The 27,568-nt window shown below is 43.3% G+C and overlaps 1 protein-coding gene across 4 annotated transcripts in view; it reads left to right on the top strand.

The window, feature by feature from the left end:
• ESYT2 (extended synaptotagmin 2) overlaps positions 1-27,568 on the top strand; it is a 1,091,416-nt gene that overhangs the window by 354,733 nt on the left and 709,115 nt on the right. For all 4 annotated transcript variants that reach the window (XM_069647986.1, XM_069647985.1, XM_069647987.1 and 1 more), the window contains exon 3: positions 15,590-15,724. In XM_069647986.1, the coding sequence (XP_069504087.1) occupies positions 15,590-15,724 (135 nt within the window). The remainder of the gene's footprint in view (positions 1-15,589; positions 15,725-27,568) is intronic.

The raw sequence follows: 27,568 nt of genomic DNA, 5'->3' as shown, positions 1-27,568 counted from the left end.
TTCAAGCTTCCAGGCGCAGTAATGGTATGAACCAACCACCCCCGCTGTGGTTTTGGTGCCTGCAAGTCTACGCTTACACAGGCTTCTGCAACCCCAGCAGGGAAAGAGGGTTAGGGAAACGTTGATTGGATAGTTATGGGTATTGAGGATAACCGAAAAGAGGAGTAGGGAAACAATGATGGATGGGCTAGGGGATAATAGGAGAAAACAAAGCATCATAACGTCCTGCATACATATACCCATTCACCCACATGCATACAATATCTGCTTTTCTAGATGGGCATAAAACACTGGCTAAACCAGATGGGCACTTAGCTCTGGGGTGAGAGCTGGCTTCCTCCCTGCACACTCCAGGTCCGGTATCAGCAGTTCAAATGCTGCAGAGAGAGCTTAAATTAGAGAATGCAATTTGTTGCACGTGGTTCACTGTGCTCATGCAGGATATGCTGTCTAGAGTGAGCGTTCATGCAAACGTGCATTGCCTAAGCCTTTTTGCATGCAGGCTTTGGTAAACATGCAGCGTTCTACAAGGGTGACACATTCCTAGCCGCACATGGCTTCAACATGCAGTTTCTTTTCCGGGCTGCATGTGGCTTTACAACATGTGTATTTGTCTTCCTGGCCGCATGTGGCTTTCGGTATGCAGTTAATATGAGCCGCACATGGCTTTCGGTATGCAGTTTATATATGAGCCGCACGTGGCTTTCGGTATGCGGTTTGTTGGTGGGCTGCACATGGCTATGGGCATGCGACTACAGGCGGGTGGCTTTTGGATGCGGCTTCTATGCATGCAGCACGGTATTCTAATCACTGTGCCAAGCGTATTGCCTGTGCGTTTCAAGCAGTGAAGCTCAAACAATGGTTGCGCACAAGACTTAGCTTTTCCTGGCACAGGAGGATTTCTGAACTCGGGCAATGCCTGCTGCACGTGTTCCCCTGCATTCCTTCTCCCCCTTCAGAGCCAGCGCTACTTATCTTAGTGGAGCGAGGGGCCAGAATGGAGATTCCTTGGGGCGTGGCCCCTCACAGTGATCTCCGTGGTTGGAGCTCCTCCGGGTGCGACTGCTCGCTTTGAACTTCAGAGCACAAGCCCCATGCTCGGCTCTTTGCGCATGTGTCAAGCGTGCCACTCCCAACGTGGCTTTCAGAAAGTAGTTCCCGGCCCCAGGCCTGCTGCCAAATGTAGTTCGAAGAGCCTTCTTCCTGCAATGAGGGCAAAGACGCCTTTTATAGGGTTTGAACCTTTTCCTTGGTCTTTGTTTTATGTAGCTGTTTTGTTTGGGACCCTTCCAGTCTGCCACATCATTTAAACCACACACATTCTTGCTGTGAGCCCTGACAGCGAGTCTGGAATTCCTACTGTATATCGGTCCATGTTGAAACGACCTGTGGCCTCGTCAACTGCCCCTTTCTTGAAAAGGTTGACCATGAAAATTGTGGCTTGGACCTGGTTCATTGTCCACCTCTGCATCGGAATTGCTTGAAAAGGTGTCCGAAAAAGTGACCCATTTTTATTTTGGCAATGTTAGTATTTTGTCTTGAATTACATTTCCAATTAGATTGGAAAATAAAATCCTCTCAGAGATAACAGAAAGTTCAAACCATAGTAAGTTCTTAGCCTCCTGATTATCCTAAGCTAAAGTACACATGTTAGAAGGTGTGTTCATTATAAGAGTTCACAAATCTTACTCTTAAATGTGCAAACCAAACATTCTCCTGGATAGGCTCTTCCCACATAAGACCTCTCACAGTTTTCAGGATTCTCGCTTATCTCTTCTCAGGCGTCACATCAGATGCTTCCTGCTTAAACTTAGTTTTCCTGTCGTGTTCCTAGCTGCAGTTGTTTAGTGCCTCCCGAACCTCTGATATTTCAGATAAACCCTCCTCAGACCGCAGGTTCAACTTTCACTGATTCAGGCCTTTTCCCGTCATTGGGTTTTGCAGCATTCACTTGGGTTCGGTGTCAGACCTGGGGTTTCTCAGCATTCACATGGCACACTCGCATGTCTTGGTTTGCAGCAACAATAAATATTTCTCACCCCCACTCATTAATGGTTCTTTTCAGGCAGAGGATATCATTTCACTTCCTTCCATGAGTTTCAATAAATGTCTTGTCCTCGGCGTTCCCTCTAGTTTCATGTCTTGTCCCTGGGACCTCTCTCTAGGTCCATACTTCCATTCAGCATACCTTCTTGTGGGCAGCGTCTCTGTTGTAGCCTTTTGCAGAGTATCTGCTGTATGGCTGCTAAAACATGTATTACCTCGTCCCAGGCAGTGGCTTCTTTTTGTATCCAAGGAACGTCAGAAAGTCTGTCCGCTTCGTCTAACTTTTAAATCATATTCAGGTTTATCCGTTCCCTTTTGTATTCCCTCAGGGGGTTTGGCAACTGTATTGGCCCTTGGGATTGAGTGGGGTCACTATTGGCTCTCAAGAGTTTTGGATTGATTTCGGTTTTGCGTTTTCCAAAACAGATTTTCAAATCTGTGTAAACGAGTCTTTCTTGCCTGTTTGTTCAATGTCTTTATATGCATATAGGCAGCCCAGGATGTCGACGCCATCTTATAATGATTCTGGCAAGTGAGCTTCGTTTTGTTCATTCTTCGGTTAGAGGAAAGTGACACAAGGTGTCTCGCTGCATCTCCCTTTAACCATGGGTATCACGCTCGCTCCATTCTCTCATTCAGGCTCATGTTCGTCGACTTTGTGCTTGTATTGAATAACACTGTACCGGTTTGACAGGATCTTGTCAGTGCCGATTAGTGTGAGGGGGGACAACTGTGAAGGTTTTCAAAAGATACAATTTTATTAGCTCAGAATGTTGGTTAAAATCGTAACTATCCCTAACCTGATGAGGGTTACCCCAGCCTAAAATAAACTAGAGTTGACTCTAACAAAAGATCTTTGTCCCTCACACTTATACATAGAGTAACTCAACAAGGTAATGCATGACAGTTCAAAGGCAACAAAAGTATAACAGTTAGCTCACAAAATGATAACAGTCTCTCCTTATAATCTGGCCAAAATGTCCTTCCCCAGATTCAAATAGGACTCTGCTCCACAGTTCCAAAAGAAATGAGGGAATCCTGCTTTGTAACCAAAAGTTTCAAAACAGTGCTTTGTCAGGCTGTTTCTTGAACAACAGTTTTAGTTTTTAAAGATATAGAGCACTTCTGCAGCAATCATATATGGTTCTTGCTTCAGCAATTAAAAGTTTTTCAACATAATTTGTTAACACCACTAAACAGCACTTCATCAACTTCCACCTGGTTTATTTCCATGCCGAGCCTACTGCTTCAATCACAACTGGTTTACTCCCATGCCAGGCTTACTACTTCAATCACACTTGGTTTACTCTCATAACAGTCCTACTACTTCAAAGCGCGCTGTTGGGTATACTCCCCTGCCCAAACAGTATTTTACAACAAGCGCCTCTGTGGTTAAGATCAGCTTACAACAACTTTGTAGTGCTTCTTACATTACAACATCTAGCTTTAAGCAATTCTTCAGGGAAGGCAAGATTTACATTGGTGCTCTTTCATATACATTTGTGATTTCCAAAACCTCTGTAGGTTATGCTCCTCTCCTTCTGAACATTCTTTACCACAAGGGCAACCTTCTTGACACTTTAGTTTCCCCACTTCTTTATTAACCAAACACTGGCAATGATATGGTTTGATTCGCTTCTTTCAGGACTTTGGCAATTTGGGTTTATACCAGCTTTTGTTATGGACTGCTTCACACATGGGCAATAAACTTTACAACCTATGGGACTTTCATTCACTCCCTTCTGACCTTGGCAATGTTTGTTGGTTTTAAATTATCTTGCGTTTACTTTCTTTTGGCTTGGGTAATGGTTGTTTGCATTAAGTTCTAAAGGTATTGCCCCGTCTTGTTGCTGGGTTTTACATAAACTTGTATTCTTAAAGTCACAGTCATTTGGTCGTGTATAATAGTGTTCTCTTTGTTTTCTGCCAGTTCGGTATTCAAAATTGCCTTCTGTCTTATATTCCCACATACACAATTTCTTTCAATGTGAAAACACCTTCATCGAGCACACGAGCGGTCACTGAGCGCTCTGGTGTTAAAATCACTTGTTGAACTCACTGCGTAACGCTTGTGCGTCAGTGTCCCTCGCTGCTCACAGGTCCTTCGCTGCGGTGGCTCTCGCAATCAGGGAATCTGCTGGTTTCAGTCTGCCGCCACCCGCGCCTCTTGTTTACAGAGCTTCCTTGGCTCTGGAGGCTCGCTGATGCTGGCATGTCACCAGAGACTGCCTTGGGAAAAGGAAAGCCTTTTCTCGCTGCTAGACAGTGGTCCCGGCGTCGTCTTCCTCCTCCAGTATCTGCTTCTACTGCAACATGGAGAGTTCACAACTCCTCCACCTACGACTGCAACTCTGCTCCTTCTTCTCACTAATGGGCTGCACCCGAGGGGTCCTTTTAAGCCTCCCAGTTACCTTCAGGTGTGGGTCATTCTCACTAACAGGCTACACTTTGCAGTTCTGTTCCTCTTCAGCCCTCTTCTTCACCCCAGTACTAAGGGAATTATGGGGCTTGAAGTCCCTAATGCAAAAATCAGTTTGTATAGCTTTTTCTACTTTTCAATATGCCATTAGAAGTTTGGGGTCTTGAGGGAAGTTAAACAAGGGGGTTTCCTATTCCTCCTGACCGACTTCCCCTCTCATGTGATCCTCCAGCAGAACACCGCCCCCAGGCTCGGGATCAGAAAGTGTCTGCCTTTCCTTGGCCACATGAGAAGGTCCCAGTCTAGGTTTTCTGGGGGAATCCTCTCGGATTCATCACAATAGCCAGATCTTTTTCGGAGGGACTGGTATTCAAGTTGTATCCTTCTAAACTCCAGCTGTTGGGGACTTATTAATCCAGATAAGGCAAAGGATATATAGGAGGCTTTCAAAGGTGGGTTGTTAGTCATCCCTGATATGGGAATATTAGCGGGTTTCCCTTTCTCCAATGGTATGATTCTGAGTGTCTTTGATTGAGAGCTCTTCAACACGCTTTATGGTGTAATACCGCACCTTGATGGGGTGCGGGGGGTGAGAATCAATGCAAGGCTGTCAAGACTATACTGCTTTGATGATCCCTAATAAGAGTAAAACCAGGTATGTAGTTGCCTGCCAGACATGAGGAATATCCGCCTGGGTTGATAAAGCTATGTATAAAGTAGCAATGCCCTGTAAAACAAAGACAATTTCCTGGAGCCAAAAGGCTTGCGTTTGAGTTAATTTGCATACTGTGACGAACCTGAGGCCATCTTCCCATCTACTCTTCTTGGATCCTCTTCTCAGGTGGCCAGGGAAAGGCCATCGCTTTTGGATCCTGACCCTGGAGGTGGATATGTGAGGGAGGATCACCTGGGTGGAGGGTCCTTGGGCAGTAGGGAGAGGATGTCTTCAGACGAGACATGGTATCCCCCTTTCCCTTGTCAAAAGGCACCCTGCCCTCCCCCTACCTTTTGTAGGTTATTTTCGATCTGCCCCTCTTTTACACACACCTACTGTCCCACAATCATATGCAGAAAGAACAAGAAACAAGCCAGACTGACTACCCCTCTCTCTACGGCCTGTCGATGACACAGGTGAAAGTGCAATAGAACTGCTTCATATTTCTTCAGTGACACAAACCTTTAGAGCCAATTATTTGACTGAGTCCGATGAATACAAAAATATAAATCGCTTTAATAGTTGCTTAAAACCCTAACATGAAAACATTCATAGGATTGTTCATTCATCAATCATACCTTTCATTCCAATTCATATATTCTATGGACTAGGGGTTTGACAAATTACAACTTTTTGAGCATATTGGCTGTTTACAGTATGCATGACAACGGAAAACACATTGGAATTTCCTCTAGGTCGACATATGTTTCGGCCCTTCTTTCAAGTACCATCGTAGTCTGCGATGGTCAAAATGGTAGGTATTGGGCCATCTTCAGGACATTCGTGCTTATATTGAAGTTTAGTTTCATTCCCCTTTTCACGTACAAAACGACGGATCTAAAAACATGAATTACAAATACATTACATTATGCACCGGTCTCTACCCACTTATATTTATTCAAGGTGATGGCCAAATTCATAAACCAGAACGGAACACCCACCTATGGTCGACGTGTGTTATTGTAGACCTTGGAGCTGTGAATACTGGATATCTTCCATATTTCCCAGTATCTGGAACCCTGTTTACAGGGAACACACAAATCATAATTAATACACTAGGCCTTCTTATTTTATACGGCTGGCATGGAGGACACTTGTCCCCCTAATATTGCAGTGACTTACGAATGTGAATACAGAGTGGTTGACTCTTCAGAAAACTCTATTTTCTCTTCTTTCGATATCACGTGATCCACTGTTGTTAATATGATCTGGTGTCATCAGCGACATCCGGTAACATGCCTGTAAGTGAAGCACACTCAGTTACTTCCACACTAAGCGTGCTGGCACCATTGTGCTGTTGTTTTGAACTACTATTTAATTAATTATCGTGTCCACTAATACCCAGTTTTAAGTTCATTGTTTTTTACTCAAATAGAGGCATGCGTGCTCTACAAGGAGCTACGTTCGCTGTCATTTACTTAAACAAAGGATTAAAACACGGAAAATATAGGTGGTTCAATTCCCATTTTACGTGCACATAAACCATTCATTAATTGGCCGTTTTTTTAAATTTGGGTATCTTCCTTTTCATGTAACTTGGAGATCCTATCCTCGGTCCCATTTGCCCACTGACATGTTTTTTTAAAAAAACCGGTGAATGGTCAAGAGGAGCACAGACTTTACAATTGCAGGCTGCGCCCTCTTTAAGAGCAACTATAGCCCTAGGTTTGCAATGTTAACTCCTCGTGGAGTTGCCAAGGCAACCACCTCTTTGCTGCAGTCTCAAGGTGGAGCGAGCGTACGTGGTTTATTTAAAAAAGGGAACACTCAGCTTCAATATGAGTGATTCCCACGTTCCTAAGAACTCAGAGTTATCTGCTTACCTGTGCTTTCGTCGGCGGTGCGGAGCTGTAACAGGGCGGCGTCCTCTTGGCCGGTCGCGCGGTTACAATGTGAACAAACAGTCCTGATCTTTTTAAAGGTCACCTGATGTTAGAAGCGTGCGTCTCAAGCACGTGATCGCAATAGCTAATCACTTGGGTAGTGGGCTGTCTACCCGTAAAGAAGAGTTTGCCGGATAAGTTCACTGACAAAAACATGGTGCATGACTTCTGGCCTATCGACTGGTCTATTATCACATAAACAACAACGTATTTACTGATTGTTATATCTGTTGTGAGTTTGTCGAGTTTATTTAAGGGGGACATTTCGGCGCTCCCAGTGTTAATTACAGGAGCTTCACGATTAAAAAATTAAGGATGCGCTCACCATAAATTGGTTCTTACAACCTACAAGATTTTTAATTTATATAGGTCGCCTTGCACCAAGGATGTGCAGGGACTCAAGTGTTAATGTCTAGGGGCTGCAGCGGTAATGTAGGGTCAGCGGAAGAATGACTTAAAAAGGGTGTGCTTAAAGGTGTGATGTCCCGTTTTATTTTCAGGGTCTGATAGACTTATCATTTTTCCTGCATCTCAAAAGGCTGCCTAGCGCAGTCGGCCGCCCTGCCCAATGATGAACCAGATTTTGCGTGGTAATGTAGGGTCAGCAAGCGACTGACTTAATGTAGTACAGTATTTATTAACCTATTGTGCTTAACAAGGTTTGATAGACTTGTCAACCCTCCTAGATTTTGAGGGCCACATTCCATAGAGCGTGTTAAACAAATTGGGTGGTGACTGATGGAGCTCAGAGGGTTAGCTTAGTGGATTTCAGTGGGGTATTACGGATATCTTACAGAAAAGCACTCCACTCCACAGCTATATTAAGCCCATGTTTGACTGTTTGCAAAGTGTAAATCCATTTCTGTTCACATCTAGTGAGGATTTGATCCCTATTCCCATTTCTGGGAGATAGTTTGATTACTTGAATTACACACCATAGTAAGTCTGTACATTTGTGTTGTTTTTTACTAAAATGGGCTACTAATGGTTTGTTTTCTACCTGATTCCTGATGCACGATTTGTGCTCATTAATACGTTGGCGTATAGGCCGTTTAGTTTTACCGATATAGACCATATCACACGGGCATTTGATGGCATATAACACCCATGGTGTAAGACAATTAGTGAAGTCTTTAAGTTCGATTACCTTATTACAGAGGGTAATCTTTTTCATGGTAGCTGTTTGTGCACAGACTGAACAGTGTCCACAACGATGGTGTCCTCCTACCGGGGGTAAGCCCCATAGTGACGTTTGTGTAGGCTTCGTAGGTTTTTGATGTTGATACAAGTGTACTAAACTGTCTTTGATGTTTTGTTGTCTTTTAAACGCAAATCGTGGAACCAGGGGTTTGAAATCTTCCGTATAAATCATTCTCCAATGTTTGCGTATAATCTTTCTAAAATGATTGCTTGCTGGACTATATGTGCTAACGCACGTAATCTTGTCTTCTTGATGGCGGTGCGTGGCTTCTAAAATACTTGTTCGATTCAAATGCAGCGCTCTTTTATATGCTCTGTGTATTGTTGTTTTAGGGTACCCTCTTTCTTTTAGTTTAACCTTCAGGTTTTTGCCATGAATTTTGTACATTTCCACATTCGTGCAGTTTCTGCGAATACGGAGAAACTGTCCATATGGTAAGCCTTCTTTAAGACTGAGTGGATGAAAGCTTTTGTAATCTAACAAGGTATTTCTATCTGTGGGTTTTCTATATAGAACCGTCTCTATATTGCCACTTGTTGTTTTTTGTATCTCTAAATCCAAGAACGGTATTTTATACAGATTAGTATGTATCGTGAATTGGATATGTGGATTCTGAAGATTTAACCACTTGTGAAAGTTGGCGAGCTGATCTGAGGTGCCAGTCCAAATGAGACAGATGTCATCTATATATCGTAGCCAATCTTTTATATAGATCAAAAAAGGATTGGTAGGACTATATATGAATTGTTGTTCTAGGTCGTCCATATATAGGTTCGCTAAATCAGGGGCGAATGTGGCTCCCATGCTGGTCCCTTTGAGCTGATTATAATAACGCTCTTTATACAAGAAAAAATGTTCTGTTAAGGCTAGCCTTATGCATTCTAAAATGAATGCTGTGGGGACCCGATTAAGTGTCTCGGTACGTCTGTCTAGGTATTTGGCCATCACCTTGAGGCAATCATCTTGTGGGATGCTTGTATACAAGCTCACTACGTCTAGAGTTACTAGAATGTCTGATGTGTCTAATCAAATATTTTCCAATTTTTTTAACATGCTAGTTGTGTCTTTCACATAAGAATTCATTTTTGGTACAAATGGTCTTAGGAACCAGTCAGAATATATTGATAAAGGTTCAAGGATAGAGTTAATGGCAGCCACAATGGGTCTACCGGGGGGTCGTTTGTCGTCCTTGTGGATTTTTGGAAGGATATAAAAAGCCGGAATGGTTGGGTGCTGATTGATGAGGAAATCTTTTTCTTCTGGATCAATCCAATTTTCTTCCATTGCATATTTCATGAGACTGTTAATTTCCTCTTTTAAACGAGGTGTGGGATCGCTTGGGAGTTCTCTATATGCGGATGTATCGTTAAGGTGTTCCATTATCTCTCTTTCATAGAGGTCCTTAGTCCACAAGACTATACCCCCGCCCTTGTCTGCTGGTTTAATTATTAAGTCATTGTTAGTTTGTAAAGATTTGAGGGCATCTCTTTCGGCTTTTGATAGATTGTTCTTTGAAGTATTTTTGTTTTTTAGCGCTTTTTGAATTTCCCAGGAGATTTTCTGTTCGAATGCTACTATTGCTGGGCTTACCATCGCATTCGTAGGTACACATTTCGAAGGGGGTCTGAGACCTGTGGTAGTGGCCTCTTTTGTAGACGAGGTTAAATTTCTAAAAAAATATTTTAGACGTATCAGTCTGTAGAACTTCTGCAGTTCAACTTCAGTTTCGAAGGGTTTAGCTTGTGCTGTTGGAACAAAAGACAGTCCTTTCGATAGAACACTTATTTCAGTGGGCGAGAGGACATAAGAAGATAAGTTGTAGATGGGAACTACCATGTTTGGGCAGGGCCCTGCCAATTTCTCGTGGGCATCCGTGGAGGGCCTTGCTGTTTGTTTCGGCCGCGTTGTCCCTTCCCCCGAAATAATTGTTGGGGGGGAGGACCGGAGGAGCCTTGTTGGCCCGTATCTGACCCGCTACTTGTTGATGTATTAGACGAGTTGGAAAAGTTCACAAATGGTCTTCTTCTGTTGCCTCTGTTGTACGGTCTCGCTTGGCTGGCTTTCTGTATATCATCATAGTAAGTCTCTATGAGATATGGGTAGGTTCTAGTCTCTTTATATTGTTCCACATCTTTTTTTAATTTCCAGATTTTTTTATCAAGCGTTATTTTCTTGAATTTAGCCATTTCGTCCTCAATTTTAGCCAAAGTTTCTTTGATATCTGTCATAGTGTTTTCTTGTTTGATTTTCGCCTCTAGGGTGTCTATTTCAGTTCTCTGTACAGCTGCTTCTTCTGCTGACGTGTCAATAATTAGAATCAATAGATCTCTTGAGCATTTGTTGCTTACACCACTGAATTTGCTCTTAAATTTCGTGTTATTAGTGAACACTCGAGGGATATTTTTAATCTGAAGGCCCTCTGGAATGGTCCCGGCTTTAAGATAGGCTAACATTAGTTTTCCTTGAGATTCAGTGCGAATCAATTTTTTCTTTTTTTGAGTTAAAAGTTCTGCGTCATTCGACTGCGAAGCAGAGGCCACATTATCAACGGTATCTCCTAATAATGTGGGTTAATTTTTGAGTTTTTTATAATACTCATCTGAAAACGATACTACATTCTCAATATCCATTTTCACACTTCTTAACACAATACTTTCGTTTGTAGTGACAGAAATGAAACCCAACAACCAAGGATTGTCCTAAGGTAGTAATCTAAATGGGTCCTCCCAACTTTTTTTGTTCTCGGGGGGGGGGTCAGATATGTAAACAGGGAGGTTTTTTAGAAAGAGCAAGAAACAAACCAGACTGACTGTATAAAGAGCGTTATTATAATCAGCTCAAAGGGACCAGCATGGGAGCCACATTCGCCCCTGATTTAGCGAACCTATATATGGACGACCTAGAACAACAATTCATATATAGTCCTACCAATCCTTTGCTACATGCATACTGTAAACAGCCAATATGCTCAAAAAGTTGTAATTTGTCAAACCCCTAGTCCATAGAATATATGAATTGGAATGAAAGGTATGTTTGATGAATGAACAATCCTATGAATGTTTTCATGTTATGGTTTTAAGCAACTATTAAAGCGATTTATATTTTTGTATTCATCGGACTCAGTCAAATAATTGGCTCACTAAAGGTTTGTGTCACTGAAGAAATATGAAGCAGTTCTATTGCACTTTCACCTGTGTCATCGACAGGCCGTAGAGAGAGGGGTAGTCAGTCTGGTTTGTTTCTTGTTCTTTCTAAAAAATCTCCCTGTTTACATATCTGACCCCCCGAGAACAAAAAAAGTTGGGAGGACCCATTTAGATTACCACAATCATATGCTTCTGGGACTGGGACGAAGAAGAGACAACTAGGAGTAATGCACACTTCTGTGGGTGTGCAGCACTCTGGTACTGAGACAAAAATAGGACTGTAAAACACTACTACCATGGTCAAGCATGTCCCACTAATTGGGGTCAGGGAAAGGACTTATACCTGCAGCCAGTTGAAAGTCTACAGTTGTATGTAAAGAGAAACCAGCAAATGGCAAAGACCAGCAATGACCTGGGGTGGGAGAGCTGCCTGGGGCGGGAGGGCTGCCTGTACGATGCAGGCTGGAGAGGATCTGGTGGAGAGGTTACCGAGCCCTGCAGGAGATCAAGGAGGACGCTGCAGCCTGGGTAGGCTGTGACAAGGTCGGGAGCACTGCAGAATCCAGTACCGTGTTTCCCCCGCCCGATCTGGGGGACGCTGAGGACTGCTGGGAGCTGCAAGAGCAGCAGGCTGGTTTGGAAATTGCTGTTTTGTATGTTGCACTTTCATTCCAGATCACGTTTTCTATTATAATCTGGGATATCCCACGCAATAATCATGGTTATGCGAAAACGTTAATGCTCTGAACTGTGTCCCCAGCCTCCCACACCCAAACTACCCAATTTCGCATGGTATCATCTTTCCCTCCCCCACCTCAAGCCTGTTGCCATTTTCTCTTTTTTCCTCCTCCAAATGACATTTATTCAACTTTGTTTTTCAGCTAACCCTGGTTATACCCGTTCTAACCGCAGTTATCTCTCGCATCGATCAAAAAAATAAAATGGCGTCTTTTCATTTCTGAAAGACCTCTACTGCAAAACACCAGGGGTCAAAAATGTAGCTATAATTTTGGGATGAGGGGGCACCCCCTTCTCCATCAAAAATAATAACTACTGGACGGAATAACCCCAGACACCTCCCAGAAATTGAGTCAATGCTTCGTACCCATGTTGCTTTGTACCTGCTCCAATTCGACCATTGGTTTTTGATGCGTGCTGTGCAGAAATCTAGACTTTTTCTCTATGGCAAAATTAATGAGAGTAATTCGAAAACTGTGTTTTTTTGCTTTCTTAGTAACTTTTTAATTTTTCAACAAATGTTTCACAAAATGTTCTGTCTGGGGTTGGGGGATAGGGGGGTGAGGAGTGGGCCTGTGACAAACATTTTGTTTGCAAAATATCAGCCAAATCTGTCATTAGCAATTACATTTTTGGGCTTCCTATGGAACTTAATACTCAACTTAACTATAGGGTGACGACCGCCACCCTATAATATATTTTAGGGCGGCAGTCGCCACCCTAGGGTTAAGGTGAGAAGTGAGTTCCATAGGAAATCGAAAAAATGAATTGCTAATAACATTTGACTTGTGCAATGGATTTGGCTGAAACTTTGTACACAATTTTGAGAGTACCAATTCCCCCTGGCTCTCCACTTCCTTATATAGTATGCCTGCACCATGCCCCCTGTTTGGAGCCCCACCTTCCATTTCCATGCTGGTCATCGACACTAGCACAGGCCACTTGTGGCGCTTTAAAAAAAAGCGTTTTTACAGTATATCTCAGCGGTTGACCCAGGGGTGCTAATAGCAATATTACTCGCAGCAGTGGACTTGATCGGCTAACATGGTGATATAACGTGTTGCTTTAACTTGGGTCCTGGGCTGTTAATGATTAATCAAGCCCTCTGCCAGGTGTAGTCTTGTTTTAGATCTATACATGCAAGTTATGTCATGGGGATAGTGCGCGTGGGCACACCAGGAGAGAGACTGGCATAGGCGGAAAAGGGAAACTCTCATATCTAGTTCCTTTAGCACACCCCTACTCACCTTTTAACTGTCTTGAGCACCCCTGCTCTCTGAGTAGTTCTTGCCTCGCCCCATGTCATACTGGGATTAGGAATGGTAGGCAGGTCAAGTCGAGGAAAGGCAGATACCAAGCGAAGGATCCCAATTCCCTACACAAAGAAATGACACTGTTCTACTTCTAGCGACTCAATGATACACAGACAGCAAGGGTGCTTGTGTATGGTTGCTTTCATAAAGATGGATGCCTATAGGTCTCTGTGTTTGCCCCTAGTTGCAATGGGGACAAAGCTTCTCCAGTACACCAGCGGTTTTAAAAATATATAGTAAAATCCTATCTATCCCTACTTTCAACTCTAGCCTTAATAAAGCAATTGCAAGAAAAACATCTCTTTACAAATATTCATAGTCTCTAAAATGCACTTTATATATTTACTAACAGTCTTTAGAATGAAAAGAGTTATTAACACGGTTCGGGCAGCCTGCTCAGGGCTTTCTAGACTTGATCACATGCAAGGATTTGGCCCTAAATGTGGCCGGGCTTAGGGTCTCCTAAACCCGGCCACATGTGCTGAGTGGCCTGGGGCAGCAGCAGCAGGAGGCTCACTGGAGTGCTTTGACACTGGCCGTGTTTGTCAGATGCAGCCCTGGCGGTGTCCTGGTCAAGGTCAACCCCAGTGGAGTCTTAAGGCCAGGCTGCGAATGTGTGGAGTGGCACGGCTGATGAGGCAGGGAAGGCCCGAAGTGAGTGAAACCCAGGCCTCGTATGCCAGAAGCAGCCCAGGCTTCTGGTTCAGGCTGAGAGGCGGTGAAGTCCCTGCCCCCGGCCGCATGCCCAGAGTAGAGTGACCCAGGGATTGTGGGTAAGCCTCCCAGCCAGCAGTGGCATACCAGGTAGGGTGGTCTCTGCAGTGCTCCCTCATGACCCGGGAGCGCTCTAAGTGTACGGGCCAGCGCCGGTGTCTTGCATGGCCCCTCTCCTGTCAATAGAGTACTGGTTAAACAAAGGAGGCCCAAGTGGCGGGTAGCAAGGTAATTAGCTGAAGTTGTTACAGAGCAGGGCACCAGCTCAAAACCTCTTAGTGAGGGTCCAGCTAACTGTTTATTGCGGTTCTCGCCCCCTCCTCAGATAACGTACTTCGATTTTGTTTGAAGGGCCCCTAGCGCAGTACACAAGTTGAGGTACCTTTAACTCTGGTAAACCGGGCTGCACCAACTTTCTTTATAAAGAATGCCCCTCAAGCAGCTCCCCCTGTCCCCCCTTGGTCGGGAGCTGATGGAGGTGACAGTTAGTACCTAATGTCGACATTAAAGTTACTGCAAAAACTCACCGTAAATTAAATATTTCTCAAACATACTCCCTTGCATTACAAATTAAAGTTTAGCTCACATTGTAACAATACTGTTTAACTATAGTACCAATGCAACCTAACAAATTAAAGCACTAATGCTGCATTCCCAGGGCCATTACGATCTGGTAAAGGCCTTCAGCCCAGGTTAATAGGCCAAGCCGGTAATAGTTTAGTAAGTAATGGCCTGTGGAATGGGTGATTATTGCTATTGGAACATTACACCCAATGAGGTTCGAATACTCACCTCAAAACAAGCAAAGACAAAGGTGACAGTTGAGTGTTCGGACAGAAGTCTGCAGTGCATCTGCCAACTTTCCAGTGTTCTATTTTTTAAAGTGAGTGTTGTGAAGTAGTGTTGTGGCACGAGTCAATATCTCCAACTTTGCTTATCTGATTTTCAAAACGTTTGCCGCTTGCAGCACGTTTAGTGCCAAGACTCTCCAAAATCAAAGCAGACATTTTTAAGGTATGCAATCCAAAAGTGTTTAGGGAACACCCAAAAGAGAAAAAAGGTCTACTTTTTGTTTAAACATTAATTTTGTATATTTCCATGAAAATGTGCCAATGTTTATGTGAGACCAGTTAAAATCTGGTGAATTTACATGGATAAGTTCAAAAGTAAGAGCAGAAAATGTTTTTGATTGTAAAGTGACATGTAACTTTAAGTATAGTGTCGCTACCACAACACTTTAATTGTAAAGACTGCTTTCGGCTGTTGCCAACGAGAGACTTGGAGCACTCATATTTGCAGAATGCAGTTGGAACATGATTAAATACATTGCCAAGACTGCTTCTTGTTGATGCACCATAGTACATTGGGATTTCGTGTCTAGTAGATTACAGAGCTTTTCTTTTTTTACCCCCAGACTGTTAAGCACATGTGGCCTTTCATCTGTAAGTTTATAGAGAAACTATTTCGGGAGACCATCGAACCAGCGGTGAGAGGTGCAAACACCCACCTGAGCACCTTCAGTTTCACAAAGATCGACTTGGGACACCAGGTGAGTTTGCTATTGCAAGCATGTATCATCAAAGGAACAAATAGATCTATTTTGGTTGATTGACAAATCTACATTTAAATTAGGGGTCTCTTTAACCTTTTTTAAGTTCAGTCATAGAAAATGTTTCATCCTTTCAAAGTAGTTTGAATGAGTTTTGTACATTAATGCAGGATTTGTAAGAATAGCTCTTTGTGTAATTCCAAATTAAAATGTAAATTGTGATGCTAATATCATAGTTTTTACATTTGAAGATCCTATAACTTGTTTTTATTTAAAAGAAAATATATATTAAGATTTTGCAGAAATAAAAGGATCATGGCAAACGGGTAGACTCCAATTTCCCATATAATTGATCAATATAATCCCAAAGTTACTCTAAGCTACTAAATTCTTACAAAAAGATGAATTGAATTGTTTTTATACATCTATTAAAAGAAGAAAAAAGATAAAGCATCATATCCTGGGAGCACAAAAAGGGAAATGTTATCAGAATGTATATATTTCATGCAAGAATATTGATGGACGCTGTGACTATTGTAACGATTCACAAGATACCGTCACTTCTCCCCAGGGGGGCACCCTTTCTGGTGAGGCTAGGGTAGTGAGACCGCTGCCCAATATTTCCTCCGAGGGGTGGTTTAATGTGGGAGGATCTCATGGGGAGGGACTAGCCTACTGGGGATGAGGACGACCACCTGGGTGATAGGCGGCACACCACCTGAACCCAAACCTGCCCGAAACCTCCAGTACCCTTTCACTCCTGCCCCCGACTGAGATGAAGATCCGAGACATAAAGTTTACTCTCAAAGCAAGTACTGAGAAGAAGTGGATTGGCTCAATCCAATTCGGATCAGCTTCTTGGGCAGACTGCAGACCAGGACGGGGATCGTAACCTCCAATTATAAGACAAATACAGATTTGAAGCAGAGAACTGAAGGGTACAAACAATGACAGTACAGAAGAATGCAAGATCATGCCAAGTTTGAAGGCTACAAGGCTCTAGAATCTAAACAAAAATAAAACAAGGATGGAAACGCTAAGAACATATCACATCTATTAAATGAAGGACTAGCCGATTTATTATTTGCACACTGCCTTGAGAAAGCTCAATGAGTGAAACGTTTTGGCCATAAGAGTTGGCGGCACACTAGATTAACATGTCAGGATGACAAGTGACTAAGGTAATAACCCACTGCAATTTGTGATGTAACAAAACCAAATTCTTAGAACATTTTGAATAGTATACAAACCGTATGACGTGGCTTATTTTGTGAGTTGCGCTCTTAATGGGGCAATCTTTTTCTAATATTTTACTGTAAGGCCCAGGTTGTGAGCCTTACCGTGTGTTAAGCAGCACTCCATACCAATTGGAAGGACACAAAGGAAGCAAACAACTGTAAATATAGGGAAGTGCTGCCTTGCACAGCCTATCAACCACCAAATCTCACTACATGTCTCTCGGTTAGCCACAATTATTTCAGTCATTTTGTAATGGCACTAGGGATTTTGCCTGTAACTTCAATCATACAGTGATTCATTCTTTTTACTCCATGACTCTAGGAACTTTACCTTCAAGTTCCAGGCTGTGGCTCTTTCCCTCCTAATCCTCCTAACTCAGAAAAGTCATTTCGTTGAAAATGATTAGTTTGAAAAATCAAAGGTTATCTCTGCTCCCTTGCCTTCTGCAATCATCTCTGGATTATATTTATTGAATTTCCTTCACCGCCATCTCTTTCCCTTTGGTCTGCAATTCATAGACCTCATCTTAAGTCCAAAGGACCTATAACAATGTGTTGTAAAGTACTGCAATGCCTTAAAATTCAGCAAAACAATTGATATTGTGAGAAACCTGAGGGAATCCTCACACTTACTCCCCTTTGATCCTCTTCTCAGGGGGCCAGGGAAAGGCAATCAGTTTTGTATCCTGAGTCTGGGGGTGGAAATGTGAGGGAGGATCAACTGGTGGAGGGTCTTTGGGGATTGAGGAAAGAATGTTGGCCGGCGAGACATGGTATCCCCCTTTTCCTGGTGCTAACCAACCTTGCCCTCTCCCTGCCTTTATAGGCTGTTGCCAGTCCCAGTCTATCATTTTTCGCCAGTCACACCACTATAGTTCTGGGATGAGGAAGAGACGACTAGCAACAGTACACAGTAACATGTCATTTCACCACTCTGGTACTGATAGGAGGAAGAGGACCATGAAACACCAGTATACTAGTCGGGCAAGTCACACTAAAGGATTTACACCTGCAGCCACTTGACAGGCTACAGGTGTATATAAGGAGAAATAAGTCAGAAGGAAGGGGAATACAGCTGGGAGAGAGCTCCCAGATTGCCTGCGTCCAGCTGGGAGAGAGAACCCAGCTTGCAGGAGTTGGTGTCGTGTGTGAAGAAAGGAGCCCGCTCTGTGAAAAGGATGGTGGGCATTGAAGGAAGAGTAGGGAGACGCTGCAGCTGACTGGGCTGTGAGAGGGGCAAGAGTCTTGCAAAGTCTGTGGCCATGTGTCCCCCGCTGGAGCTGGGGAACACTGAAGACTCCAGGGAGCCACAGCATGCAACAGGAAGGTTTCGCACGATGCAAGCAGGGCTTGCCGAGGCTCCCGACAAGGTGAAAGGGAGAGAACGAATGCAGAAGAGAGAACCGAAGGCACCCAGAGAAGTTGTCGGATACCGGTGAGTGACGGTGAGCGAAAGTCACGCTGGGGCACACCAGGGGCTTGGGTTTGGCCATGCAGAGGTCCCGAACAGAGAAAAGCTATTGTTTATTGGGTCAGGAGACCAAGTTTTATGAAACTCGAACAAGCTGCCAAATAGTACCTGCTATTTTGAATACTGAACTAAAGAAAAGTTATGTGAAACACATGAAAAACCATGTATGAAAGAAATGAAAATGAAATGCAATTTTGAGAGTAGTGAAGGCTAATCCAAAAGGTCAATGGACAATATGATATTATGAATGATAGGAAAGCCAGTGATAAGGGCTTTCGAAAGCAAGTCAAAAGCAAAAGAGATGAAGCACTATTGTGAAATGTGAAAGCAAGTTGGAGACAAGGAAAGCATTCCCCGAAGTCAATGGTGTTAGTCTCGTTGTAGCGGAGTCAAGAAAACTGCCAAAAAGGTTGCAAGCGCACACTTGATACAGGTTCAAAGAGGGAGCCTATGTCTGCAAGGAAGTCTAATGAGAACAAGTAACTGTAAGAAAGTGCCAAGGGTTTTCGGTTGCGTGACCTGTAGTGGGTGAACCCTGTGGTCCGACAACTGCACCTAGAGCAAGGTAACCCTACGTGGAGTGCATTGTTGGTTTGGAAAACTTACTGAAAGCCAAGAAAACTCACTATAATTTTGAAAGCTGAAAGTGTTGAACTCGGGAAGGGAGCCCTGAGGTCTTGTTTTGGAAATGTGTTGAACTTGGGAAGGTGAACCCCAAGAACCTTGTTGAGACTGGGTTACCCTTGGGGGAAAGGAACTGTGAGGTCTCTTTTTGGTGGAATTGCTTTGAACTTGAGGCCAAGCGCTGAAAAAGGCACAGAACTTGGATTTGAACTCTATTTCTGTGGTTACTGACATCCCTGCCCATTATGTATCTTTAGATGTTAGGGCAAGCATAGGTTTTGGACACAGACTTTTAAGTAGAACTCAAGCACACAGATGATCATTAGTTTCTTTAGGTATGGAAATCCCACCTTTAGTACAGGGCAAGTTAGACCTTACACAATCCTGAGATTTAAGTTAATAAAAGTATTTTATTTGAACTTTGAATATGTTCTATATATCTTGCTTCTTGATGCCTTCACAATATATACTTTTAAAGTGGACATTTCTAATGTTTAATCTTGGTAAACGTAGATTTAAAAAAAATTTGGAACTGTAAAGAAATGTGCAGATCCTTTTTAAAGTTTATAACATAATACCATTGCAAGAAGCTGCAGAACAAGTACTGCTTATGCATGTGCCTTTAACAAAATTGCAGTTTCCCTATATATACATTGAAAATCGGGAGCATTGGGGGAAGAGAGAATAGCATATGTTTATGTACATGGATACTGGGCTAAATAACTGTTGTGAGGTTATTACAAAATGGGGAAGAAACCAATTGAAAAGAGGAGTAAAAAAGTATTTTGTTTTGGTGCATGTAAAGCTTTATTTTTAACCTAATTTTAGTTTATTTTTAGTTTTAAACCAAAGCTTTCTAATACAGATTTTATTGGCCCAGCCCAACATTAACAACCAAATGAGGTTAAAGCAGTCAATTTCAGCCAGTGCAAGTTATATTTTTGCCAAATAATGTTGTCAAATGAGGTAAACTAGTAATTTCCATAGTTCCTGTAGGCAATTTCCCAACACTGATCCTGAACAAGCAGGTCAATAAAGAGATTGTAATGTTATTCAACGTTGTATTTCTACAAGCCCACGTTAGCCATTCCTTGCCAATCTCCATATCGCCGTATATATCTTACCCAGAGCAGTTTCTAGGGACGGGCCAAACGGGCGGCTGCCTAGGGCGAATGGGGTGGGGGGGGTAGGGGTGCAGCCGAGGTAGGTGCTAGTCACACCCAGGGCCTTAGGTGAGGAGCACACCATAAATGAGTGTGCCATTCACATGCAGACACTACGAAAGGCGAGCAGCATGCGTTCTGTTGAGTTTTATGAATGAAGCACACTGAAGACTGGAGGCAGGGACTGGTCAGGCTTTATGAATGAAGCACACTGAAGACTGGAGGCAGGGACTGGTCAGGCTTTATGAATGAAGCACATTGAAGACTGGAGGCAGGGACTGGTCGGGCTTTATGAATGAAGCACACTGAAGACTGGAGGCAGGGACTGGTCGGGCTTTATGAATGAAGCACACTGAAGACTGGAGGCAGGGACTGGTCGGGCTTTATGAATGAAGCACACTGAAGACTGGAGGCAGGGACTGGTCGGGCTTTATGAATGAAGCACACTGAAGACTAGAGGCAGGGACTGGTCAGGCTTTATGAATGAAGCACACTGAAGACTGGAGGCAGGGACTGGTCGGCTTTATGAATGAAGCACATTGAAGACTAGAGGCAGGGACTGGTCAGGCTTGCGGGTATGTTCTAAAAAAGCAAACGGGCTCACCTTGTGAAGACAGGGCTCAGCACCTCCTGGCACAAAACTGTGCAATTATCCAGCTGATAATCTGTGTATCCTTCGCCCTCTCTCCCGTGTTTGTGGCAAAACAGACATTCCAAAGATCTTCCTATAGAGTATGTTGCTTTATTTATGGTGCTGACAAAAGACATGAATTTCTACAGGCCTGGTGCTCACATCATTTTCAGTTATTGTATAAATCCCAGGACTGCGACGCGGCTCAATAAAAAAAAAATACGTACACCTTTGAAAATCATGCTGAAATGTCCGCAATAATTTGTTGAAAGTTTCTTGTACTTTTCATGTAACTATTGTGCGTGGGCTGGGACATTTATCAACAGTTGTAAACCAAAATATATAACAATTAATCCAGGCCACGACATTTGGCGTTTATTTGTCTCTTGTTTTTTTGCATATTATAACAGGCACAATTGCACCAAAATCCTCCTTATCAATATTTAGCTGGTCACATAATGGACAACGCTAAGTGCTTACTTCTGTGACATGTTTCACCTGCCATGTACCATTGCGTTGTGTAATAGTTAACACCTGTTGGGTACAGTGCAAAAACCATGTCAACAAGAACTAAACATACATAGCGTGTTTTTTATTTTATTATTTATAGTCACTGATAATCAGTTTATGAAATCACTTTTTATATAGCCCTTCATGATGGAGCTGTCCTATTTGCAAGCTCAACAAAATAGGTGTTATTCCCCATGTTAATGCTACTGCGTAATGGCGAAGCAGAAGGAAAGATGGGAAATAAAATAAAGGTAGCACGATAGGAAGAGGGGTGGAGTACATACAGTCCAGAGTGCCTGAAGTAGGGGAAGAAATAGGAACTTGATGGAGCTGAGCAAAAGAGACTGATAGCTGTGAGAGGGAAATAAAGACTGAGACAAGAGAATGAGAGCCTGGAAGGAGAAGAATGAGAAATGGTGAGTGTTGGAGTTATGGTACTAAAAGAAGGAAGAATTTAGATGTTGTTTACAATGAGTGACATGGGGTCAGAGCCAAACTGAAATAAAGTTGTTCGCTTTAGACGGAACAAGGGGGATGTGCGAGGGAGACCTGGATAGATGGAAGTTGGTGAGGGGAGATGTTGACTGAGTGCGATCAAGGTGAGTAGATCGCGATGGAGGTGGGAATGAATGGGATAGATCAAAGAGAAAGGTGCATATAGTGGAGGAGGGGGATACAAGGTGGGCTGGGAGAAAAATGGGGGAGACTAGGGCACAAGTGGTGCCAGTGTAAAGGACAGTGGACAGGAAAGTGGCACAGATGGAAATCGGAGCCAACAGTGATGGGGAAACTGTGAGAGATAGTCAAAAGTGCTGATGACAGGTTGTGTGAGAGTAGTGGGTAAAAGAGCAGACTTGGTGATAGCGATGTAAACGGTTATGCAAGAGACAGGGTGGTTTGAGAGAGACACTGTATGTGTAACGCAGAAGGAAGGTGGAGGAGGGGGGGAAATGGATGGGTAGGGACAGCGGAGGATGAAAAGGTTAATAAAAGATGCATGTATGTGCAAGAGGCAAGACTGAGAATACTGAAAGAAAGGAAAATGAAAGCAACGAGTGGAAGTAAAGGCTTGAAAAGTGGGAGGAGTGAATAGGAAGACAGGAAGAAGAGACCAGCGAGGGACTTAGGAGAAGGAGATGGGAGGAAGCAAACAAGCTGAAGGCAAAGACCGGGCACTTCACACCATGAGGCCTCGGTGTGGATAATGAATTTGTTACAGAAGTCAAGTGCCTATTTTCTTTGTAGGTTACCTATTTAAATGAAGCTATTATGGCCTCATAACCACAGTGTAATATCCGGTGGAGACTCAGGTTACTCTCACCACCGTTTGGATCTAGGGTTCTAATGCTCCACATGAGGCAGGATCTTTTCTTGGATAATTTGCATTTTACCTACCTAGTGGCTAGGGGTGGGTGATGTTACAGCTGGCAAAGCGAAACAGGAGAGGTTCTCCTCATATTCCACTTCGCTGGCTCAACCGATTTCAGCCCGTTCCACCACTTTTCTAGTGGAATCTTCATTTTGAGTGGTTTTACCTTAGGCATGTGAAATTTTGCCACTTGCGGGGCCAAAACCTTTTGTGACAGCCTAATTGTCTTAAATTTTACATGCCTAAATGCAAAATCGGAAAAACACAATTTTGGTCGTCAAAATGGTAAAAATTGACAATTTCTCTCTGCCAGCAAAATGGCGAAAGTGGGTGGATTTTGGCCAGAATTTGCTTTTTTTCTACTTGTTCAAATTTGGCCGTTTCACCCACCCCTAGTGGTGGCCTGTGTACGTTTCAGAACCCTTCCCTATCAGATTATTACTGCTCTTGTTAATGAGGTTTGTTCTCTGGAGCTCTGAAATATTTTGAGATGAACGCTGAAGTCTTCATGTGGCATTGGAGACCGCAATGGCATCTATGAAGGGCACACGAAATTCATCTGTGCCAACCAGCTTCTGGTTGATATGAAAAATATCAGGACTTGTCCCAGCCCACAATACATTTTCCTGCACTGCACAAAAAGCGTTCCTCATACACGATTTAGTGGACTGCAGTAGCCTCCATTATATAGTTTCCAAGTTTCCCAGTTCCACGAGTGACGCCTCAAGAGACTCCTGGTTTTCCCAATGCATTTTGGGACTTCTTACAACAGGAGAAACAACGCTACATGTCCCAGCATGCAATGGAAAGCAAAATCTGGACTAGCTCGAGGTATTGTGCATGGAACTGAGAAACCTGGCAGCTATGCCATTATACAATTTCAAACATTTGTGTGGTAGGCTACGTTGTCTCTTGGCTCACTCATGGCATCACTTGTGGGCCATAGTTCCATGCTGACAGAAGGATGGGGAGAATGATGTAACGCAATATTTGGTGATTGCGGTGGAGGGGTATTGCTTTTCTTTGGCCCTGATTGAGTGGTAAGTCAGCCTATGCAATTGTTTTTCCAGCCCCAACTTATTTGAGTCTGTAGCTGCAGAGGGTGAGCTTGCTGCCATGTTTGTGCCTGTGGCAAGAGGGGGGTTGAACATTACCATGGGGAGTGTGTGCACTGTGGTTACCAAGTTTGTCTCATGCGAGTGAGACGTACACATGTGTGGGTTTGAGGGCTCGGGCACATTTTAGTTGTATGCCCTTAGCACCCTATCGCCTAGAAACTGCCCTGATCTTACCTGCTTACATAGAATGTTCTGATCAGCAGGACTCCTTGGTATACAAACTATATATTTGATCAGATTTCTTTTTTCATTTTTCTTAAGATTACAATAAGAGTCTCTTTGATGGGGCTTGCGTGCAACCAAGAGTCCAGAATAATGTAATGTGAAAGAGATCCACTGCTATTCATATTTTGACTAGTCCCTCTACAGTCTTGGGACCCTAAAACACTCCCCTTCTGGAGAAGATAGTTGCGGTATCTGGTTCTGATCAAACATGTTTAATGATTGATCCTGATCTCACACGTAATGTGTAAAGTACCTCCTAAAAAGATCTAGACATAGCATATGGTTCCGTCAGATTCTTGAAAGTGCCCAACACAACTAACATAGCGAAAGGGGTAGGCTTCCTATATTTGAATCAAGTGACTGTCCAAGCTAGAGCCTTTGCATTCTTTTGACCTATTTTATGCTGTTTATTTGTGTGCTCCCCGTAATTGAATTTATTGTGAGAAACCTGAGGCGTTTCTCCCATGCTATTCCTTGAGATCCCTGACTCAGGTTGCCTACGGAGGGCCATTGCTTTTAGATCCCAACCCTGGGGGTGGACAAGTGAGGGAGGATCACCCGGGAAGGGGACCCTTGGAGACTGTGGCAGGAACACCCCCGGGTGAGACACGGTATTCCCCCCATTCCATTACATCCTTACCCCACATCACCTCTGTCATTATGGGATATTATTTCCTAAAACCCATTTGTCCACAACACTACATTTATCCCCTTCACCCTGACAAAAACCCACACAGGTTTTCAATGATCCCTCGGAAGAAATACAACTCCTATAATGCCTCCACACTGTTTTTTCCTAAAACCACTGGGACGAGGAAGAGGCAAACCAGAGCCATGAAGATTACCCCTAGGAATCAATGTACCATGAGTTCCTTTTGGCAATCTCCATTTTGTTCCGTTAATAAATCCAGGCAAGGTCAGGCCTCCCTTTACATTAATTCCCACCTGAAATCTGTTAATTTTCCTAGTCAGTATAAAAGGCAGAGCACACAGGCACATTGAGTAAGCTGTGGAGGTTGAGAGGATCGTGCTATCCAGAGGAGCCAAGGAGAAGCTGAAGGAACCCTGAGAAAGAGAACAGGCTGCCAAGAGAGCTGTGGTTCCAGACAGCCAGACCTGGGGCAGCTGAAGCTATCTGGCAGGATCCAATCCAAGACTCATCTCCTTGGTCTAACATTGAAACCCAGGTCTCTGAGGGGCAGATGGAACGACTTTGACCCCAGAAAAGCCCAATTTGAAACCACTTCTCCCAGAACCTGCAGAATGCCGCTTTGGGGAGCTGGCAAAGTGGGAGCGAAATGGAGACTGATGCATTATGGACCTTGAAGTCCATAGACATTGTTTTTGATTGAACTTTTGTGCAAAGTGAGAGGGTCCGAGCCCGACTGAGGGAGACCCATGAGAATTGGAGCGAGCTGGGACGCGAGAAGGAGCAGAACTTCTGGGGCGAAGGCAAACCCACAGGAGCCGAACCACCGATCAAGATACCAGAACGAAGGGTTGGGAAACCCTGAAGTTCTCAGCAAAACCGGGAGAACCTGGTGCCTCAGGAAAACCGGGAGTGAGCCAAATCCCAGACAAGAAGACTGCATTTTGTTTCAAGGACACCAGTGAGCCTACCGGGCTAATGACAGAGTTGGGGAGGCAAGGCCAATCCTGTGGTATTAACCTTGACTCCTGAATTGAAGCCGCAAAGTGAATGAACTCTGAAATGTTCAAGATTAACCCTGGCGAAAGGGGACGTGAGGAAGTGATTGTGGTACTGAACTACCAAGACAAAGAGATACTGGGACAAATAACATAAGAGTGTGAGCTGAAGAGAAAGTCGAAGTGGTCCTGCGGAGGTCTATGGTAAACGCCTCACACATTAGTTAGTCTTCAATATCAGAAAAAGGTAAGAGTCTGACTGAGGGAGACTACAAGTGTGATAAGTTAGGGGAAGGGAGCCCCTAACAAATTTGAATAAAGTTTAGGGAAGGGAACCCCCCCTGCAAGTGCTGTGATTGCGAGGTCCAAGCCAGAACGAGGGAGACCTATGTGAACTCTTTGCTTTGAGAAGTTTGAGCCTGACCGAGGAAGACCTAAGTGAACTTTTTATTGAACTGTGAAAGAACTTTGGTGAACTGAAAACTAGTGACTTTTATGTGGAAGGCTAAGCGGGCCTCAACCCACATTTTGAACTTCTTCTTGAGAACTTGAGCCAGAGTGTATTCCAAAGCCTGAGTGTGCCAACTTGTCCTGTGCTGAAAACGTGGGGAAGGGAACCTCACTGTTCAGTCATCCTGATGCATAACTTTTGAACACTATTTTTGTTTGCATACACCATTCTTCCACACATTTGTTATACCGTAAGGGCATGAAATAGGTTTTGTTACAGGCTTAGTTAGAAGAAAGTGAATATTAGTTGGGGCGCTCTACCCAAGCTGATTAGTGATTCAGATTCGAAATTATAATAAATATGGTGGTTTTCATTATAAATAACAAAGCCTTTGCTGCATGGCTTCTTCAAGACTGGTATTCATTAAGTCATTGATGGACTCGGTCAAAAGTGTGGGTTTTGTATAGGCCTTTGCGCATGGCTCACAAAATAATTGTTTTTATAAAGGTTTGTTCAAATAAGCCAGTGTGGTTAATCTCATAGTCAAAGTTATTTTTATTATAAAGGTGACATCAAGTGTCAGTATGTATATATTTGTACATTAGTGCCAACAATCTCTGCTAGGAGGCACGTGCATACGTTTCGCCCTTCCTTGGGCTTTCTCAAGACACATTTTTAACAATTTCTATTTCAGGTATTTTCAATCTTATGCCATTCTCTAAATTTATATGCTCTCTAAAGATTGCCCATATTCCAACTACAGCATAATAAATATACATTAATTTCATCATGAGTAGCCTATTCCAGTATAGGTTACGGAAAAACAGTTCAATCTCAAATGCTGAGTGAACAGGCTTAGTGATTCTGTGGGGGTGGGGAGGGATAAGAAATCTGAAAAATGGGGTTGTTGGGTTAGTCACGTGATTCATGTAAGTATATATTTCGATCTTCATTGTAAACGTTATTCTTACCTTGATGCAAGTTAAGTTTGGATTTTGTACAATTAGATTGTTCTCGAGCAGTGCCATTGTGATCTCAGAGTTCCTTCAGTTGTAGGACCCTCTGTGGTTGTTCTCATATTTTCGCTTGTACAATTAGTCATTGGTCCTTAGTCTGAAAACGTAATCCGATTTAGTAAATAAGTTCATTGCCCAGTGTGGTGCAGTTAATTCTTTGTACTGGTGTATTGTTCAAATTGATATTCCCTATTGGTTTCTTAAATAATCTTGGTTGGGTAACAAACCCACTATCAGTTTTATTGCGCCATATGGCCGTTGTATGGTAATCTTATTTAAATTTGTATAGTTCTGTTTTTAAAGGTCGTACCGGTAGGTTGAATCTGTGCTAATGGAGTACGAGGGGATGTGATGTTTTCGGTTCATTTTAGCTTTAAGCGG

Source organism: Ambystoma mexicanum, chromosome 2q, assembly GCF_040938575.1.
Source record: "Ambystoma mexicanum isolate Mex_15411 chromosome 2q, UKY_AmexF1_1, whole genome shotgun sequence".
NCBI classification, from domain to species: domain Eukaryota; kingdom Metazoa; phylum Chordata; class Amphibia; order Caudata; family Ambystomatidae; genus Ambystoma; species Ambystoma mexicanum.
This window is presented reverse-complemented; position numbering and strand designations above follow the sequence as displayed.